The following is a 19,235-nucleotide window of genomic DNA, read 5'->3' as shown; positions in this document are numbered from 1 at the left end:
CTTGTTCTCCCTGTTCCGCCTTTCAGAGCAGAGAACCACTCAGCAAGGACAGGTGTACTTCCTGCACACCCAGACCGGAGTCAGCACCTGGCACGACCCCAGAGTCCCCAGGTCACATACACACACACACACACACACACACACACACACACACACACACACACACTTCAAAGGGTAATCCACAAAGCTTTTATATCCTGCCCCAGCGAGCACGGATGCATTTAGAGCCTGTTGTGTTTGTGAGCAACACGTCTGAAAACACACGGATGACTGCCTTGGTGAACACCTGCGGACCCGTTCTCGGCGTCACAAGGAGGAGGTTATGTTTTGGCGTCGACCCTGGCCTTCCTTCATATCCGCTCATTCCTTCCATGTGACCACTTTGCTCATCGCTGCAAGATACTCGAAAAAAAACCCGTCATGTCCAGGAGCTTGTTTTCTCGGGCCGTGCGTCACAAATCAATCTCATTAAATTTCTTGGCCAAATTCATTGACAATCCAAAGGTGGATTGGTCCTTTTAAAATTAAATAAAGTGGAAATAAATCTGAAATAGTAAAGGAAGCACCTACATGTAAACATTTATTTTATGTATGAACGATAAAACCATATCAACCGGAGTGATGTTTGATTTGATCGAGTTCTCATTGCTGTGATGTTCACCTCTTGTGATCATTTGATAAAAGCAGGTGGTTTCCTACCTGCTTTCCATTGGGGACGGAACACACTACACGAGTATTAACAAAGAACCCGACATTTTAGTCCCCGAATGCACTGCGGTCCCGGGGCAACAGGGTCACATCGGGTCTAATTTCGAGGAAGTCCGCTCTGGAGCCTTCTGGAGGGATCTCCGTTGTTAACACACCGCAGAACCACCGGCTCTGTATTCAATCATATTGTTTTACCTTCTCTCAATAGCCGGCTAATTAATTCACCGGAGGCTTTAAGGCGGTCGTATTGCGTTGCACTGTTGGCGTTGTCTGCTCCTCGGCAGTGAAACACATCCATGAAGCTGTCCAGCCAAATCCCCACAACGCCGGAGTTTGGTCACTTTTTGGAACTTGCCATTTTATGAGAACCCAGTAAGGAGTGATGAGTGCGCTGGCTAGTGTCCCCAAGTGATGCTTGACCACAGTGCACGCACACACAGACACACACACACACACACACACACCCACACACAAAGAAAGAAAAAGAGTCCTGCCCAGGCAGCTGAGCTGTCCAAGATCCAGGATTGTTCTTCCTGCTGACAGGAATTCAGGTCTGCAGGGGAGAAGAGCAGTCAGGGAATTGGATCAAGTATTTTCTCAGATGTGTGCTGTGATAAGGTCAACCCCACAGAGGCTCTTATTTTGAAAAACAAAAGCATATGAGCCCTACAAAGGATGCTTTAAAAACCTTTTTCAAACGGCACGGGAGCAGCCGAGGGAACGGGCTCATCATCCTTGATTACACAATTACCCATAATGCCCCCTCATCTTCTTCTCCCTCTTACTGATTGATTTGTCTCTCCTGAAAAGTACAACTACTAACAAGACAATCATGTGTTTTCCTGTTAAACTCTGCCTCCCGACGGCTTCCTTTATGGGACGGCGGTACAAAACCTCTTTAAATCCCGGCCCAAGCCTTGTGGGGCTTTTTTGTCTCGAAACAGTGAAAATGTTACAGATACAACATTTAATTATTCGCCAGTTGTTGAATGGGGGCATCGTACTTAACCTTTACGTAAGGTGTTAAGTATCTTTTGGTCAGGACCAGCCATGGAGGGCTTGAACCTGGGGCCTCCCTCAATAAGCACTGGTAATCCATTCTGCCTGCTGGTTGTTAGTTTGATGATTAATGCCAGGCATTAAAATTGGCTGTTACGAGGAAAGCACCAGTCATCACAACTGTCTGGTTGAACTTAATAAACGGTGACAGTCGCATTTGTGATGCTGAGCCTGGAAGAGGGTCATTAGACGGAGCTAATCCACTCCGACCGGAGCAGGGTGATAAACATCTAACGACTCCTCTGGACCTCCATTTCCAAGAGTGTGTTACCAATGACTTCATAATGTCGTATTATTGCATTAATGAGTGGACTTGTGTTTTTTGTCTTTCTCGGCCTTTCTGACTCTTTTGGGATCTTTTTCGAATTAAATCATCCTGGAGAAATCGGAGATGGTGTTCGTACTCATGACTCCTTCCTTAGCGGTTAGGCTTTTATAGACAGACGCATGAGCAATTTGGAGTGAGATTTAATTAGTGAAGGCTTATTTTTTTTATTTTAAATGTGAGAGCCTTGTTTCGAGGCTGTTAGAATATTAACTTCTGTCAAGATTCTTCATAAATCACATTCAGTGCATATTTTACTTTTTGTCATTCTTTTTGGGATACGTCGCAGCAAAGTCAATACTGGGAACTGGGCCGGTCAGATAGATAACAGATTGACTATCCAGGTTCTGTCTGTTGTTCTCTCTATGTGTCGTTCTTATCGATGGTTGTCGCTCTGCAGGGACCTGAGTAATGTGAACTGTGAGGAGCTGGGTCCGCTCCCGCCCGGATGGGAGATCCGAAACACCGCCACGGGCCGGGTCTACTTCGTCGACCACAATAACCGAACCACACAGTTCACAGACCCGCGCCTCTCTGCCAACCTCCACCTCGTTCTCAAGTAAGTAGTAGTAGGTAGCTCTCAAATGAGAGCTGTAGCCTGTTTGCAGCATGTTTTTCACTAACAGTCGCAGGCCTTATTAAAACGTTGGCTCCCATTATTTATAACAGTTTATAGCACAAACTCGCATTCAACTCCGTGTCTTGGTATTGAAAACTACTTTTTGTAATTGCCACAGTGCATCTAAAGCCTAACAGGTAACCAGTGGTAACGCTGCATTTCCCTCTTTCTCATCTCTTACCTTGGTGCGCACGTAGCCAAAACAGCTGATTCGAAGAAATGCGAAAGAGTTGATAAAACCCTCAAAAACCTGATGAAATGCACAGTCGGCGGCCATTTTTTGTGTGTAACAACCTTCGGACAATATAGCAATGAGGAGATTCGACATTTTTATTTTTAGGGGTGAAAAGTTTTCCCCATTGGACTGCATTTAGGCACAGTGCAAAGTTGCAGCAGTGCGGCGATAATGATGTACTGTACTCCCAGAGACACGTTGGACTATAATACAAGCTTCCTGTTTCACTTTCCCACGTTCAAGCACAGTGAGAATCTGCAGCAGAGTGGTATGTTTCTCAATAGTAAAGCGTTGTGTGAACAGGTACAAATAGTGGGAACCAGCCTATCAATATGGCCCGGGTTTAAAATCAAGGCACCTGTTCATTAAGCCTTCGCTCACAGCCACGTGCGTCCGTGTCCGTTTCCTTCCGCCAGCATCGCTTCCGTTTATCTGTTGGGTCAGTAAGTCGTCAAGCCTCCACATTTTACTCCGCTGAAGTCTTGCGTGGCTACGGTCCACATTGGAAACAGTAACCGGTTACCTCCCATCCTGCCTGGCTGCTCTCCGAGGCACCCCAACCCACCCTACTCCCAGCGCGCGCCCCCCCCCCCCCATCCCGGGGGAACTGCTACTACAGCATGTTCGTCACTTGGTTTTATGACATTTCACACCTGGTTCGCAACCGCCATGTGAGCGTCCTGGAAATGAACACGACTGCGAGACCCCCACCTCGCACGCCTGAGCGTGGAGCAGCGCTGCAGAGAGCCCCGTCAGCACTTTTCAGTCGCCAAATGAGTGCTGGTGTTTGATTCTGTCCCTCTTTTTTTCTCACCTTCCTTCTCCTTCCTTCTCTCTCTCGTGCATATTGTTGTTGTGAACTGTCGCTGCTGTTTCTACTGTCTCATTGTCTTGTCCTCTGTGTTGCTCCTTCCCTTCCAACTCCACTTTTCCATCTCTGTCGTTTTCTCCGTTCTGTTTTTTTTTTTGTTTTTTTGTTTTTTTTTACACGGTCACTTCTTTGCTTCATATTACTCTTTCTCCCTCTTTCCATCCTTTTCACATTGTTTGTCCTTTTACCCACTTTTGGGTTTTTTTTTTTCACTCTGCACATGCTCTGTTAAACTCTCTGTACCTGCTCTGCCCCCCCCCCCCCCCCCCCCCCCCCCCGCTCTCTCTTGCTCTCTCTCTCATTCTCTCTCCCTCTCCTCTCACTCTCTCTGTTCTCCAGCAGCCCCAGTCCAAATGGTTCCCGTGTGGCGATGGACAGCCAGAACACTAACCTCAGGTTACCTACACACACACACACACACACACACACACACACACACACACACACACACACACACACACACACACACACACACACACACACACACACTGGTATTCACACACACCAACTCAGCATACTTCAGAGGTTAACTAACTCTGACACACACTCAGTCCAGCTGCCTGTGCAAACAGTTTCGGCAGCCAATCACTCAAGCCTTCACACACACATGTGTGCGCGCTAACAAACACGTGCACACACACACACACACCCACACACACACACACACACACAAACACACACACACGCACGTGCACAGTCATGCACTCACACTCTGTTCTGAGCTATGATTGGAGGAGTGCTGACCGAAGCTGTTCCTCTGGGGCTTGTGCATGTCTTTGTGTGTTGTGTGCGTGTGCTTGTTGTGGTTGGTTTGCCTGTGTGTACCCCTTTCCTTTGGTTTGTCTTTTACGTGGATGTCATTCAAGTTCATAACAATCCCATGCACATACCCACCCATGCCAAGGGGTTGCCGGTCCATCTTGTGGCGTTTGTGCTGCCTCAGATGACCTCCAGGTAGTCACGAGCATACTGTCTTTGTGAAGCTACTGTCATGGCAAACAGGTGGTTTCGCTGAGTGACTTTTGTTTGCCGAGCAACAGTGCTGGTGCCCCCGAATGAGGAGGAGTAGCAATATAGTAGAGATAAAAAATTCCACCTAAATGTCTGCGATGAGTTGTCGGGGAAAGAATGTACCCTCACCCACTAAAGCATTGTTTTACTCCTCCTGCCACTTAAACAAGCTCATTTGTCACAATGAGTCATACTTCCGTGCAAGCCTCTATTCACCAAAACCTGATTTACCATTTCAGCCAACACGCTACTGCCGCTGCTGTGGTGCGAGACCCAAGGTGTGGTTTTGATGTCCTAAAGCCTTTCAAGAATGAGCAAATGAGGGGGTTCGGAGGGAGAGAAGGTGGTAGAAAGATTAAGCGAGAGCAAAAGACAAATTTCACGCTCAAGAATGTGGAGATTTTTTTTCTCTTGCAGATTCTTGGTCTCAAAAAAAGCCCTCCTGCAATAACAGTGGCTGGCACGATAGGCATGTTTGGGAAATCAACATCTGGTCATTTGGTCAAATAGCATCCATATGTGTCTGAGCAGCCTCTGCTCGGGAGTCGAAGCTCAGCTATGTCGTCCAGCCTGTAGACAGACAGAGCGAGCGACTCGTCTCGCTCATTTTTTGGTCAAAGCTCCCAAAACATCTACATCCCGCTATGTGTTCTTGGGTGCCACTGAAATCGGCAAAATGTGTGAAAGTAACTCACTCAAAGTTAGTCACCTAACGTGCATCGTCGGCAATACCATTCAGATGTGACATCGACCTGTTCTAATGTGGACTTATTCATGAAATATTGTAAAAAGTCTTTCGTATTTGTCTTCATCACATTGGCTCCCTCTGTTCTTCATCAAAGGATACATTTTATTTAAACTCACTGTGACTTTGGGGAAACTATTTATTTATGAGCGTGTGTCCACACCAGCATCATTGGCATCCCATCTAACTGATAGTACAACATTTCTAAGCGAACGTGACTTGCCTGCAGCCTGCAGCTGCTTGGCTACCCTCCACTGGGTGGTTTTTATTTGGGGTTTTTTCTGGGTGTGACATTCAACTCCAAGCTCTCAGGTCACAACATCAACAACTCGGGCGGGATCTCACAATTTGATTTCACGATTTGATGCAAGACGGCTCATGATATGATTATATTGACATTTTATTTTATGGCAAAATATTTTATGGAATACAGAAGTTACATTTTTCAAGTAATTTGTGACTATTGTGGTATTTCATTTAAGCCGAAACTCGTCTAATAACTTCCAAACCAACTATCGATATTACAATTTTCTAACTGATTCCGAAATGATCGAATTGTGTTGTATTCAATTGGATTTTTTTTTTAATCCAGCCCTCTCAAAATCAACACCTGGAAAGAGAGAGAGCATGCCGATAAAGTACAGTGAATCTGAATTAAAGAGACATTAGAACATGAGACTCCCCTCTCCTTCTGCCGTTTTCTCCTCGTGTCTTCCCGTCTCTCTCTAGCCTCTCTTCCGGTTTCTTCGCCTCCTCTGCCTCCTTATCTGATTTCCCCTCATGTCCTCGACTCCGCTTCCTCTCCTCACCCCAACTCCTTTACTCTCCTCCCTATCTCCTCTCCCCTGCTTCTCTCCACTGGCCTCCTGTCAGAACATCTGTCTGTTGCCGAGGCCAAGATTTGAGATAATCTCATCCAACACCGGCATCGACCTGATGACACACACAACTGTGTGTGTGTGTGTGTGTGTGTGTGTGTGTGTGTGTGTGTGTGTGTGTGTGTGTGTGTGTGTGTGTGTGTGTGTGTGTGTGTGTGTGTGTGTGTGTGTGTGTGTGTGTGTGAGACACGTGTTGGTACGGATTACCTCAGCGACAGTTCTTGGTTCAGAACCAGATTGTGCTTTGATGGCACGTGTTTGATGTTCAAGGTGGAGATGCGTACAACAGGTTTTGGTTATAATTAAAAAGATGTCATTTACCACCTGTTATTTCGGAAAAAAGTGGTTCAAAACCTCTTGACCTCAGTGTTTCTTTGTTTGCTTTGTCCTATGTACCATTAACATACTATCTGTTCATTTCTACAAGGGTGCATCTCTCTCTGTTCTCATGTCTTTCCAAAGAGCAAAAGGGACAGATAAACAGACTAGCCTGCAGACTGGCAGACAGACTGCCTGCCGAGTGAAATCAAAAGCAATGTAATATAACAGGAAATAGTTGGCAAAAGCGGCGATAAAGGAGAAGACTCAGGCGGAGAGGCATTTGGAAAACACTGCGACTGCAGGATGTCGAGGTACCGAGATTAAAGCGGAGAGAAATGCTGCAGGCTGAGGTGACAGCCTAGACCTAGAAACAGAACTAGAGGCTGAGAACTTGCGTGAGATGGCGAGTTGTCAGAAAGCACGCATCGCTTTGTCAACACGGCCTCGGCGCACAACCTCTCGCTTTCTTACTATACCTAAAAACGACAGACTCTGACACAGGGTTTCAATACCTTTAAATAATAAAAACACTGGATTCTGAAACAGGATTTCCGTACCTTATACAAACAAATGCAAAAAAAAAAAGTCCTCTTCCAAAGGACCGGGTTCCCCAGAGCAGCACGGTCGTCTGGCCTCAGACAGTAACCCATCGTGGTTGCTGCAGCTGCTTCTCCCTGGTCCTCCGCCGGACACCCTGGGTGCTGCTGCTGCCAGTTGGGAGAGTGTTGGTGCTGGGGCCGCGCGTTGACCCACCGGTGGCTCCAGGGCATCTTTGGACGGCCTCGCTGTGTCCCATCCCCGTGCTGGAGAGTCCCTGCACAGGTGCCACTGTTGCCTGCCACACACCACCCACGTGTCCACCCTGTGTCTCTGTGCCTGATGGGTTTGAGACATCAGTTTATTTTAGAGAGGGGGCCAGGTGGATTTAGCCAGGAGCAGATGGAACAGGGCTGCTATCCTGAGTGAGTGTGGGGATGGGGGTTTTAACCTGTGGCTCTTTAGCCCAACCAATGAGCAACAGGTATGCAGCCCCCCTGACCCAATCACCTAGATTCAGGTCAGGTGTGGCTGCTCAAACCATCCCATCCCCACACCAGAGATATGGATTTGAATGGCCGAGGACTTAAAGCAAACCACCTCGGCTATATTTTATCGCGATTCCACAATCGCCACCATGATTAAATCTGTCTCTGAAAGTTTAGGCTTTTGTCAAGGAGTACTTTGCAAAAAGTACGAAATATGACACACCCACTCAAGACAGGCCTACTGAGGAAGTCTCTATCTCCAATAACCCTCTGCCCTAAAACCTAAAACCCTTACCTTTACTATTTTAGTTAGCTAGCAGCCTGGTGTTGGTGACCACCTTTGTTTAACATCGGTTGTGGGACAAAATATCGATACTGGAATATATCGCGATACTTACTCTTGCAATACATTATCGATGCACCTGCGCCAAATGTTGATTTTTATTAAAACATGGTGGCTTAATTGCAGAATTCAACCGTCACAGTGAAATACAGTTTTACTGCCACAGTTTGGTTTTGAAGTAATAATTCCCTACATCTCCATGTAGAGTTACAGTGAAAAGACAAAACAGATGCGTGCTGTGTTTTACTCTGAAGAGCAATGATAACAAAATACAACAAAAATACAAAATCAACTGTAACTCGCTTAATTCTGAATTGATTCATGAAATTTTGTTTGTTATAAACGTGAGAAATTGAACATGAAACTGGTTACTTATTATAATAGAATTCAATTCCTGGGAGTGGATATTATCATATTTTTTCATTCACTACCATGTTTAAAGGAAGAAGGTGTCATGTGTGCCTCATATTGCTTAAAGCTTTAATTAGGAAATGTAGTATTGATTGAATATTTTATATATTTAAATATATTTAAACATTGGACATATTTTTGTTGTACATTGTTTCATCTCAGTTGTTAAATTCTGTGAAACCGACACCACAATGCAGTGAATAAATACATAATTCCTGTTTTTTTTTTCCCCTTTTTAGCGGATAAAACTTTTTTTTTTTTTTTTTTTTTCTTCAGTTACAGATATCGTGACGTATCTTGGATTAATTGTCCTGCAATGTATCGAGTATCACAGAATCACTGTATCGTGATACCATCGTTATCGTGGGCAACATATCATGATGGTGTTGTATCCTGAGTTATGCTGCGTTCCATTTGAAATTGGAAGTTGGAATTTCCAAGTTCCCAGTCGCAAATTTCAATTGCAAATCCCCCCTGAAGTCGGATTTCCGGCTCGGAAAGTCGGGAGAGCTCACCAACCCCCAACCTCAAAATCCAAGATGTCTGCTCGTAAACAATAAGTGAAAGCTGTAGTAACGGCTGTGATGTTAACAATGTTTTTTTTGTTTGTTTTTTTATTAAGTCTATTGGGACGTGAACATATACATGTTCGTGGATCCCCAGAGGAGCGCTCCATTCCCCGGTCCCATATTTGCTCTGTAGTTGTCTGTATTCCGAAAGAGTAAGCACAACAGAGGGAGGTGTCCATTTTGTTGTACTGGAACACGGGCAACTAGGATGTGATGTCATTCCCAGTTCCGACTTCCGAGGTGAACGGAACACAGCTTTGCTCTGCTCTGCCTAGTTGCCATGGTGTTGTTTACCTACTGGGAGTAGGAGGAAAGTGTCTCGAACTCAGAGAAACGGTTGACCTGCTCAGACTCCAGCTATATCAGTTCTCACTCAAAGAAAAAGGCCAGAATTAAAACCGCAACGTAGCAGCAGACACTCTGCATGGGTCCCTAGTCCTTTTCGTTTTTCTTTTTTCCTATTCAGTGTTAAAAAACGTGCCCCAGACGGCCCCTGTTCCAGTAAACCTCAGACTGGTAAAAAGTACTGAGCTGTCACACAGTCAGACACTGGCACGTTGCTGTGGTCTACCACTCCGTCTCTCACATGCACTCTCCTTCCTCATTCCCGGCAGCATGATACACATTTCACAGATTACATCACATGTTTGGTGGAGGTATTTTAGGTGTTGCTGGGGTTTATGATTCCAGGGAATCAGCATTATCAAGTTCTATTTTTTGTTTGTGTATGTACTGTATTCTGTAATTTTCCATTCCACTTGACCATAGAATGTCTTCCTGACATTCGCATTACATGTGCACTCACTTTGCAAAAAGAACCATGGGTGTGAGGTATATTTAACTAGTGAATTTAATATCAGTTTAAGACAAAACTTTTTTGCCCCCGTCCCTAAGATTTCAAGGGCTTGAAATGTTATTTGAGAAATAATTTTGTAAATCGGAAAGTATTCGTTTACTGTCAGCTCTGGCGCTATGTCGTGTTGTCTCTCTGAGCTGCTTTTCTGCCGCCACATTTAGTCATTTTCCCTCCCTTTAATCATTGCTGTTTCACGGGGAATCATCATTTTAAGTTTAGACCAAATGTTAATAAGCACATTATTGAATTATTTGATAATTCAGACTCTGTAAGCGCCATTATTCCATGGGTCTAATGGTGTATATACAGTATGCATGGGTCTAATGGTGTATATACAGTATACATGCGCACACACACAAACAGTCCCATGCGTACACTAATTGGTCATTTTGTTTACCATGCTTGTGCACAAACTTGTACTGTGCTGGTGTTGATGAAGGACACAACGTGGTCAATAAATATCATGAAAGGGTCTCCATCAGCAGCATAGAGTCAACATAAATCTGCAGGGACCTCCCCATTTGATACCAATACCATTCACTAAGCACTGCAATACAATACTGAAATGTATTCCAATTTTCCCTAGACCATGGATAATTGTTTGAATTATTCCTCCAAAACCAACGCACATGTTGTGAGTGGCGCTCCTTAAGATGATTCACATCGTGCGTCTTCCAAATTCTCTAGACACATTATGGAAATTGGGAAACGGCCATGTTGCCAAATAATTTAAAACACTAAGTACAACTCGCATAACAAACGAGAAGTAAAAACCCAATCGGGAGCCTTTGCTCAAGTTTTATCCCACACAAACACACGGAGTTGAACTCAAATCCTCACACAACTCACACATACTCGGCTTTACACCGATCCCACTTTTGCTCGTACACATTAGATCGAACATGGAAACAGAGCCACCCTTAACCCAGTCGCACACACACCGTCTGGGAGAGCTTCTGGCGTCTGCAGGTTCAGGTGTAGGTGAACAGGTCTAGATACTTGTGTGTTCTGGCCAGTTTTCACTGTTTGGCTTCCTTGACTCCTCCAGCTGATCCCCCCCCCCCCCCCCCCCATGCGCCTCCCCCCCTTTCCCTACCCTGGAATAACAATAATAAAACCCTCTGGCTTCCATATCGAATTCAAAAGTTTGTCTCCCCCCCCCCCCCCCCCCTCCTCCTCCCATCGTAGTATTTTCACACAAACTGTCACGGTAAGAGAACAGTCCAAGGTTCTTCTGGGCCACACCACGCTCGTGTTTTCTATATTTACAGTCAAATATGCAGCGCTCGCCCCGTTTGGAAACCAGAGAGGATAAACCGTATCCAGATATTTTCTTTTCTTTATAATCATATTGTGCAATCGGAAGAAGAAAGTAAGGGGGGGTTCAAATTGTGTTTCATTATATGGTTCTTGGACCTCTCGGCCAAAAGCAACTCTTTCCGCTTTGTCTTAGCACCCCTCGTCCGAAAAAGATTTTGAGCGCTCTCTCCGACATGCTAGGGCCCCCAGCGCCTGCCAATAAAATAAATAGCCGCGGAATAGATTATACAGGCGGAGACCGGCGAAACGCTAGCGCCGTTTCAGTTTAGTTTGGAAACCCAAATAGAAGGGGGCCCTTCTTCACCGCCGCTGAACCAGAGCAGCCGAGCGCTGGAATGAATGTCGCACCGCAGCGTGCGGGGGGGGGGGGGGCCTCCTTCCTTTCTTCCTTTCTTCCTTCCTTCATGCCGCCGCCCGAGTGTTTCCTTCGCGACTCTCTCTGTGGCACGAGGCGTCCGCTACCGGAGGTGGACAGGAGCTGCTTTTAGAGCACCGAGCCCGCTGCTGGCTCAGCGTTTCCTGGTATGAAAATGAGGGCTGCCGTCTGTCCCGTCCTGTCCTGTCTGCGAGGGGGAAAGATGGATTCTGTTTTTACCAGGCCCACCCAGGCGTCCCGCCACCAACACCACACTGAGGCCACTGGCAGCCTGGAACACTGACCAGGGATTTACCCCCCCCCCCCCCCCCCAGTTTCCCGTTAGCTAGAATAATGACGGCCATTTTTCACATCCTATTTCTATGCTTAAAGCCCATATTGTGTGTTTGAATAATATTTTGTCGCTGTATGACTCTTAGTGTATATATATTTTTTCTTCAAATGTTTTCGGATTTTGTTACTATGTTGGGTTTTTGTACACATTGCAGTTTCCTAAACGCGGTCCATACCCAAATGATATACCTATATAATTTTGTGAACATAATCTGATTTGAAAACCGAGAAATCTTTATAAATGTCTTTTAATCAGAACTGATGGGCCAACTGGGTGAGTGGGAGCAGACAACAGTCGATGAAGGTCACAAATCATGCGAGTCATACCCATAATGCAACATTAACCTTCTACTCCCTAAAATAACTATAATGTTCCCCCAAGTGAATCACTGGTATCGCAATTCATTAGATCATTGCTTGTAAATTGAGAAATAAAGACCCGGCGCAGACCTTATCACGTTGGAGAAAGTTTCAGATGGCTTTGTTGGAGTTGTTTCATGGTGAGGATGGTAAAGAGAATAGACCGGCCCACTGCAGTTATCAGTGGAAGCGGAAACTAGAGGCAAACTGTACAGCTGAGGCCCTGTTTACACCTGGCATTAACATGCATCTTGGTGATCGGATCACAAGTGGACAGCTCTAAGTACAGATATGAACCCACCCAAGATGCGTTAAGATCCAATCGCTCAGACCACATTCTGAGGTGGGCTGGGCTGCATATGGCCACATTCCTTTGGCAGTGACGCAACACAAATATGTCCTGGGCCACATTGAAGGAACGTCTATTCAACTGACATCCTCTGCGTAAGTGGAAGTACGTACTCATTCTCGCACCAACAGCGTCATATAAAAGTCTGATCAGGAAAGTCTGAAGTGCAGGATTTATTATCTACAAGTAAAGTATTTCCCCAAGAACATCCAGTTCTTACTAAATTCAGTCCCATAGCAACAGAAAGCAACGGGGAGATGAGCCTGACACAGCACGGGATACACAGGATTTTTTTAGAACATCTCAAATAAAAACACGCTGGGTTTTTATTTGTTTTGTTTGTAGACATAGGAACTGGGACGCGCAGTGGACCGAAGATCGCTCCCCCTCCACTGTCCCCGTCCAAGGCGGAACGGGACAGTCCCTTTAAACTCAGTTGTATTTTCAAAAATGTGTTTCATACAAGTAGGAAACAAACAAAAAATAAAATAAAGACATCGGCAATTCGGCGAAGCATGTACGGCACACCACTGTCTCAAGGAGCAAAAACTCCACTCCAATTCTCTGAGTTATGTTCCCGTTTTTAATTTTCCGCACAAGTAAGAAAATCAGGACACTTATTATATCTGTTCAGCCTGAACCCTGCGCTGCGTACAGTACACACGGCACCAAAATTTCAGTCTGTATTGGTTTGGTTTTGCCCGCGTGCCAAGGTCTTTGCATTTGATGTTTGCAAAGCCAAATGATGTACGTGTTTATTTGCATAGAGAGCGGGGAAATGAGATCCGATCACAAGTGGTTACTCCGTGACGCACATGGAGACGCATTCTAATGCCAGGTGTGAACAGAAGTACTTAGAGCTGTCATCACCCAAGTCTTGCACCCAAGCCCCACACTTGTCATCACCCAAGACGCCTATCTCTCCCCCCCCACAGCCGTCCAGCGCAGCTGAAGGAGCAGGGCGTGACCGGCGGGCCCCAGCAGGTCCTGTCTCCGGCCCAGCTGCCGGAGGAGGCCGAGTGTCTGACGGTGCCAAAGTACAAGAGGGACCTGGTCCAGAAGTTGAAGGTGCTGCGCCAGGAGCTCTCCCAGCAGCAGCCCCAGGCAGGACACTGTCGCATCGAGGTCTGCCGCGAGGAGATCTTCGAGGTACGTCCTGGGCTCCTCCGTTCCACGTAGCAACCACTTGGTGAAATTTGCGGTTTCTAAGGGGCTGTCATCCGCTTGGTTGATTATGTTCCGCCAAGTTCAAACACCTGTGGGTCTGACTAATATCTGGAGCACAATGACTCCATCGCCAATGCAATGGAAACGTTGCATTGCTACTGCTCCAGCAATTAGGACCAATCTTTTGGTAATGACTTGGCAACAATTGTTTTTTGAAGTGGTTTTCTTTGTTTTATCGTTCACATACCCACAAACCAATTGCACAGCGTTTTTGTTTTAATTATATGGTCCTAAATTGAATTGATAGCAGCAGTTTGAAGAAAGTCTAGTAGCAAATAAAACAAATATAAATGCAACTTTTTTCAGTCATTTTCACGGATCTGTGTCTGAAATGTCTAAGCTTGTGTGACAAATCGATATTGTCGTTTTTTGGTTGCATCCTCACATAGTGAGATTAAAACTTACTGTCTTCACATCGGCATTGACAAATTTGTCGAAAAAGTAGCATTTTAGTTTGAAAAACTACTCTTGGCCTGATGTCATACCTCACATTACCATGTACAGTATTGCAATGTGATGAATCTCAATTAGATTCTTAATCCAATTTAAAAAAAAAAAAATTTGCACTTACCACAATAACAAACTGCATGTTTTATGTTTTTGGTAATAACCTCTCGCTTGTAGTGCATAGAAACTTGCAGAGAAAACCTGGAGAACGTGCATAAACTTGTCAAACGATACCTAATTTCTTATCTATGTCTGTAAGTGAAACTGTTGAGATTTTATAATTTGAACTTGATGACAAATTCTTGCTATGCTTAGAAATCCTGCATTGTTTTATTTATTTTTTTGTTCTCGTGTTTATGGCGGAAGCTGTAGCGTTTCTCGAATGGACAAAATGCTAAATCAGATTTCTAGCTGAGTTTGTAGGTGCTAAACAAAGGGAAATAGAACTTATTCACCGAGGTAGATAGCCAGCTGGCTTATTTTCGTTGAGCAATGTTGACAGTTTGCTAACAGGCGAGTGTTAGCGAGCTAGATTCGCGATTAGCCGAAGTGGAAGCTCAATGATAAAACCCATCCAAAGCCTAAAGTGGGCGGGGCGAATAAGGTGAATTACAAAACTACAAAAAAGCACAGGATCTTTTTATTTTCATGCATGATCTGTTAATATAGTGTAAATATAGTATGAGTCTAGTTCCTCGTGATTATATTGACGCTAAATTCTTATATATCGAACCAGGCCTACTTTAGTTGTTTCTCCCACCCTCGTCGTCTTCTTTCTCCCTTCTCCTCCCTCTTTCCTGTGTTCCCTCAGTCATTTGTTCTTCTGAAGAGAGAAGCATTCTTTCTGGATGATTGCAGCGGCCAGGGTAAACTGGGAGGAACGTCTGTCTGTCGGTCTGTCGGTCTGTCTCTCTCTGTCTGTCTGTCTGTGCACGTGGGTGTTAAAGCAGCAGTTTCGGGTGTTGGAGGCCAGACATAACTTCATAACTACTAAGTTGAGTGATGAAAATGATGACTTCATCTCCCCTGTGTGACCCAACAGCTGTGGGATCGGAAAGCGAAGTGTGAACGAGCTGAGCTGCAGCTTCTGTCGCTTTGTTTTGTTTTCGCACAGGAAACGGGGCTGGCTCCGCGTTTGATCACTTAGGTCTGACTGTCTGAGCAGACAGACACACGTGTGGTGTTTTATCCTTATACTGTGTGTGTGTGTGTGTGTGTGTGTGTCTGTGTGTGTAGAGGTGATGGTGCCTCCTGGCAGGAAGTGTTAACATCTTGCCCTCATGCATACCGGTGTCAAATTAAGTTTTAACCACGTTTCTCGTCAGCACACACATTTTACATTGCAAAACTCAAACGATACCTATCGTTGGAGTTGTCCAATGTGAAACGCGTATTTTTTTCAAATTCTATTCAATTTTGCCAAATGTTGTGTTTAATTCCACCTGAAAAGCACCATTGCTTTAACAAACACAAAACACAGCATCACAAGTTGGGTTAAAGTAGTTGTCAGGGGACCAGGAGATAATTTTATGGTAAGTTTGCTCCCCCTAACCCTAAATGCTCAGGGGTAACGTAAAACATGTGCGATGACTGGTAAACGGGCTCAAACTCAATCCGACACCGGTACGCTCCTATAAAGTTGAAGTTGAGTGAACGCTCCACTTTGCCACAAAAACACATTCAAACAGTTGCGATTGAGTCGAAGTTTAATGAGACGAAAGATGAGAAGTGGTCGTACCCATCCAAAAAATACACCCCCCCAGATTTTTCTTCAGAGCGGCTGCTCGCTGTGAGACACCCTGCTCAATTTACATTGTGCTTGTATTAATCAATCAAAGTGTTGCACTATGCATTGCACTCTATAGTACTGTTAAGTTTATTACTAAAACTCTGGTTTTTCCACATAACACTAATAATTCAGACACAATTCTGTACCAGGGTAGGACATTTCAGATATAAGGACATAATAATTTCATTAGAATACCACTGAAAGGCTATAAACCCTAATATTGATTTATCGCCCAGCCCGTGTGTGTGTGTCTACATATTTTCCAGTTAACAGTCCTCCCCATGCAGAGCAGAGCCAGGCACAGAAGGCCATTACGTAACGTGGGAGGGAAACACGCAGACTAAATGGTATCTTTATCGGGACCCACACCGACTATTGTTGTCCCCTAAATGAAAACAATAGACCCCGCTTCAACTATTAGACGTCATTCCATGAGCCAGCCAAAAGGTCCTCACTTTACAACACGGTCAGTATGTTTGTATTCTGTCATGTGGTCCTCATAAGGATAGAAAAAGAGGAATGTGTGTGCACACGTCTCGCTCTTGCCCCCCCTCTCACAGTCCACTGAGTTGTGGACGGTCTCTCATAGAGGTCAGCCACTGAAGGGTCTGCGGGCTTGTAAATCCAAATTTGTCAAAAGATTTCCCACCCGAGATGAATCCCCGTCTGAGATTTTTAAGACTCTCCGAAGACCCTGTCCTCTCTTTCTCCATCTTCATCTTCCTTTGTCAGCGCTGGGTGGTGTTCAGTTGTCCTCTCCTCCCAACACCTCACAGTAGCGTCCCAGTGTAGAGCCCTTTACCGGGGTCTTCGGCCCTGTTCTACCTGACGATACGTTCGATCTCCCCTTTGTCGAAGGAGTCGTATCGCCAGGTGATGAAGATGCGTCCCAAGGATCTTTGGAAGAGACTGATGGTGAAATTCAGAGGAGAGGAGGGTCTGGACTATGGAGGGGTGGCGAGGTACGTTCTCGTCTGTGTACACATTTGAATACTTCCTACAGTGGGTGTAAACTCTTACAGCTGCTTTCAGCATCCTGAGCATGTATGTCTGTCTTGTGTTTTTGTGGTGTGTGTGTTTTCCCGTGTTTGTACATGTTTGCCAGGGAGTGGTTGTATCTGCTGTCCCACGAAATGTTGAATCCTTACTACGGCCTGTTCCAGTACTCCAGAGACGACATCTACACTCTGCAGATCAACCCGGACTCTGCGGTCAACCCAGTAAGACGTGGTTCAGCTTCAAGGACCCAAACAGAGTTAAAGCTGAAACATTTTTGATGTAGAAACCCCCGAAAACAAACCGCTAACTACTGCCTATATACAGGATCTTCTAGCGCTCCATATTATGTTTCAAAATACCACACGTTTATTTAAAGGGGTTTGATTATCATTTTTAAAAGAAAGTAAAACGTTGATTTGGCCATTTTTCAATAATCTTTTTTGCTCTTTTGAGCCATGTAGCGCTTTGATATTTTTAAGTAAATGATGTGTGTTCTAAATAAGATGTAGGATTTTTGTGATAATCCTCATGCCCTCTACCATATACACTATGAATTCCTCCCAAACCCATTGTGTTGTCATAAATATTGATATGAATTGTCGTCCCGCAGGAGCACCTGTCGTACTTCCACTTTGTGGGTCGCATCATGGGCATGGCGGTGTTCCACGGCCACTACATCGACGGGGGCTTCACGCTGCCTTTCTACAAGCAGCTGCTGGGGAAGCCCATCACCCTGGACGACATGGAGGCCGTGGACCCCGACCTCCACAACAGCCTGGTCTGGATCCTGTGAGTGACACGCACCGCATTGAAAATATGCAGCATGGAATATGCTTGTTGGGAGTGATGCGTGGGGGAAAAAGAAAAAAGATTTAAAAAAGAAATAAATATATACACCGTGTTCCAAATTATTATGCAAATTGGATTTAACATTTAAGTTTTTGTTTTTCAACTAAACTCATGGATGGTATTGTGTCTCAGGGCTCTTTGGATCACTGAAATCAATCTCAGACACCTGTGATAATTCATTTGCCAGATGAGCCCAATTAAAGGAAAACTATTAAGAAGGACGTTCCATATTATTAAGCAGGCCACATGTTTCAAGCAATATGGGAAAGAAAAAGGATCTCTCTGCTGCCCAAAAGCCTCAAATAGTGAAATGCCTTGGACAAGGTATGAAAACATTAGATATTTCACGAAAACTTAAGCGTGATCATTGTACTGTGAAGAGATTTGTGGCTGATTCAGAGCACAGACGGGTTGGTGCAGATAAAGGCATAATGAGGAAGGTTTCTGCCAGAAAAATTCATGGTATGAAGAGAGCAGCTGCTAAAATGCCGTTACAAAGCTGCAAACAGGTATTTGAAGCTGCTGGTGCCTCTGGAGTATCGTGAACCTCCAGGTGTAGGACCCTCTAGAGGCTTCAGTTGTACATAAACCTACTATTGGGCCCCCCCTAACCAATGCTCACAAACAGAAAGGGTTGCAGTGGGCCCAGTAATACATGAAGACTCATTTTCAAACAGTCTTGTTCACTGATGAGTGCCGTGCAACCCTGGATGGTCCAGATGGATGGAGGAGTGGATGGTTGGTGGATGGCCACCATGTCCCAACAAGGCTGCCACGTCAGCAGGGGGGGGGGGGGGAGCTGCTGGGCCCCTTTAGGGTCCCTGAGGGTGTGAAAATGATCTCGGCAAAGTATAGAGAGTTTCTGACTGACCACTTTCTTCCATGGTACAAAAAGAAGAACCGTGCCTTCCATAGCAAAATCATCTTCATGCCTGACAATGCACCATCTCATGCTGCAAACAATACCTCTGTGTCATTGGCTGCTATGGGCATAAAAGGAGAGAAACTCATGGTGTGGCCCCCATCCTCCCCTGACCTCAACCCTATTGAGAACCTTTGGAGCAAGATCAATGAGGGTGGGAGGCAGTTCACATCAAAACAGCAGCTCTGGGAGGCTGTTCTGACATCCTGCAAAGAAATTCAAGCAGAAACTCTCCAAAAACTCACAAGTTCAATGGATGCAAAAATTGTGAAGGTGGTATCAAAGAAG

The 19,235-nt window shown here is 45.2% G+C and overlaps 1 protein-coding gene across 1 annotated transcript in view; it reads left to right on the top strand.

Moving 5' to 3' along the window:
- LOC307229779 (E3 ubiquitin-protein ligase SMURF2-like) overlaps positions 1 to 19,235 on the top strand; it is a 103,954-nt gene that overhangs the window by 80,467 nt on the left and 4,252 nt on the right. The window contains exons 9-14 of the mRNA XM_079999850.1: positions 27 to 111; positions 2,493 to 2,651; positions 13,650 to 13,863; positions 17,036 to 17,139; positions 17,283 to 17,397; positions 17,787 to 17,965. Coding sequence (XP_079855976.1) covers positions 27 to 111; positions 2,493 to 2,651; positions 13,650 to 13,863; positions 17,036 to 17,139; positions 17,283 to 17,397; positions 17,787 to 17,965 — 856 coding nt within the window. The remainder of the gene's footprint in view (positions 1 to 26; positions 112 to 2,492; positions 2,652 to 13,649; positions 13,864 to 17,035; positions 17,140 to 17,282; positions 17,398 to 17,786; positions 17,966 to 19,235) is intronic.

Source organism: Zeus faber (assembly GCF_960531495.2).
Source record: "Zeus faber genome assembly, chromosome: 4".
NCBI lineage: Eukaryota > Metazoa > Chordata > Actinopteri > Zeiformes > Zeidae > Zeus > Zeus faber.
The sequence above is the reverse complement of the archived record's forward strand: the minus strand, read 5'-3'. Positions and strand labels throughout refer to the sequence as shown.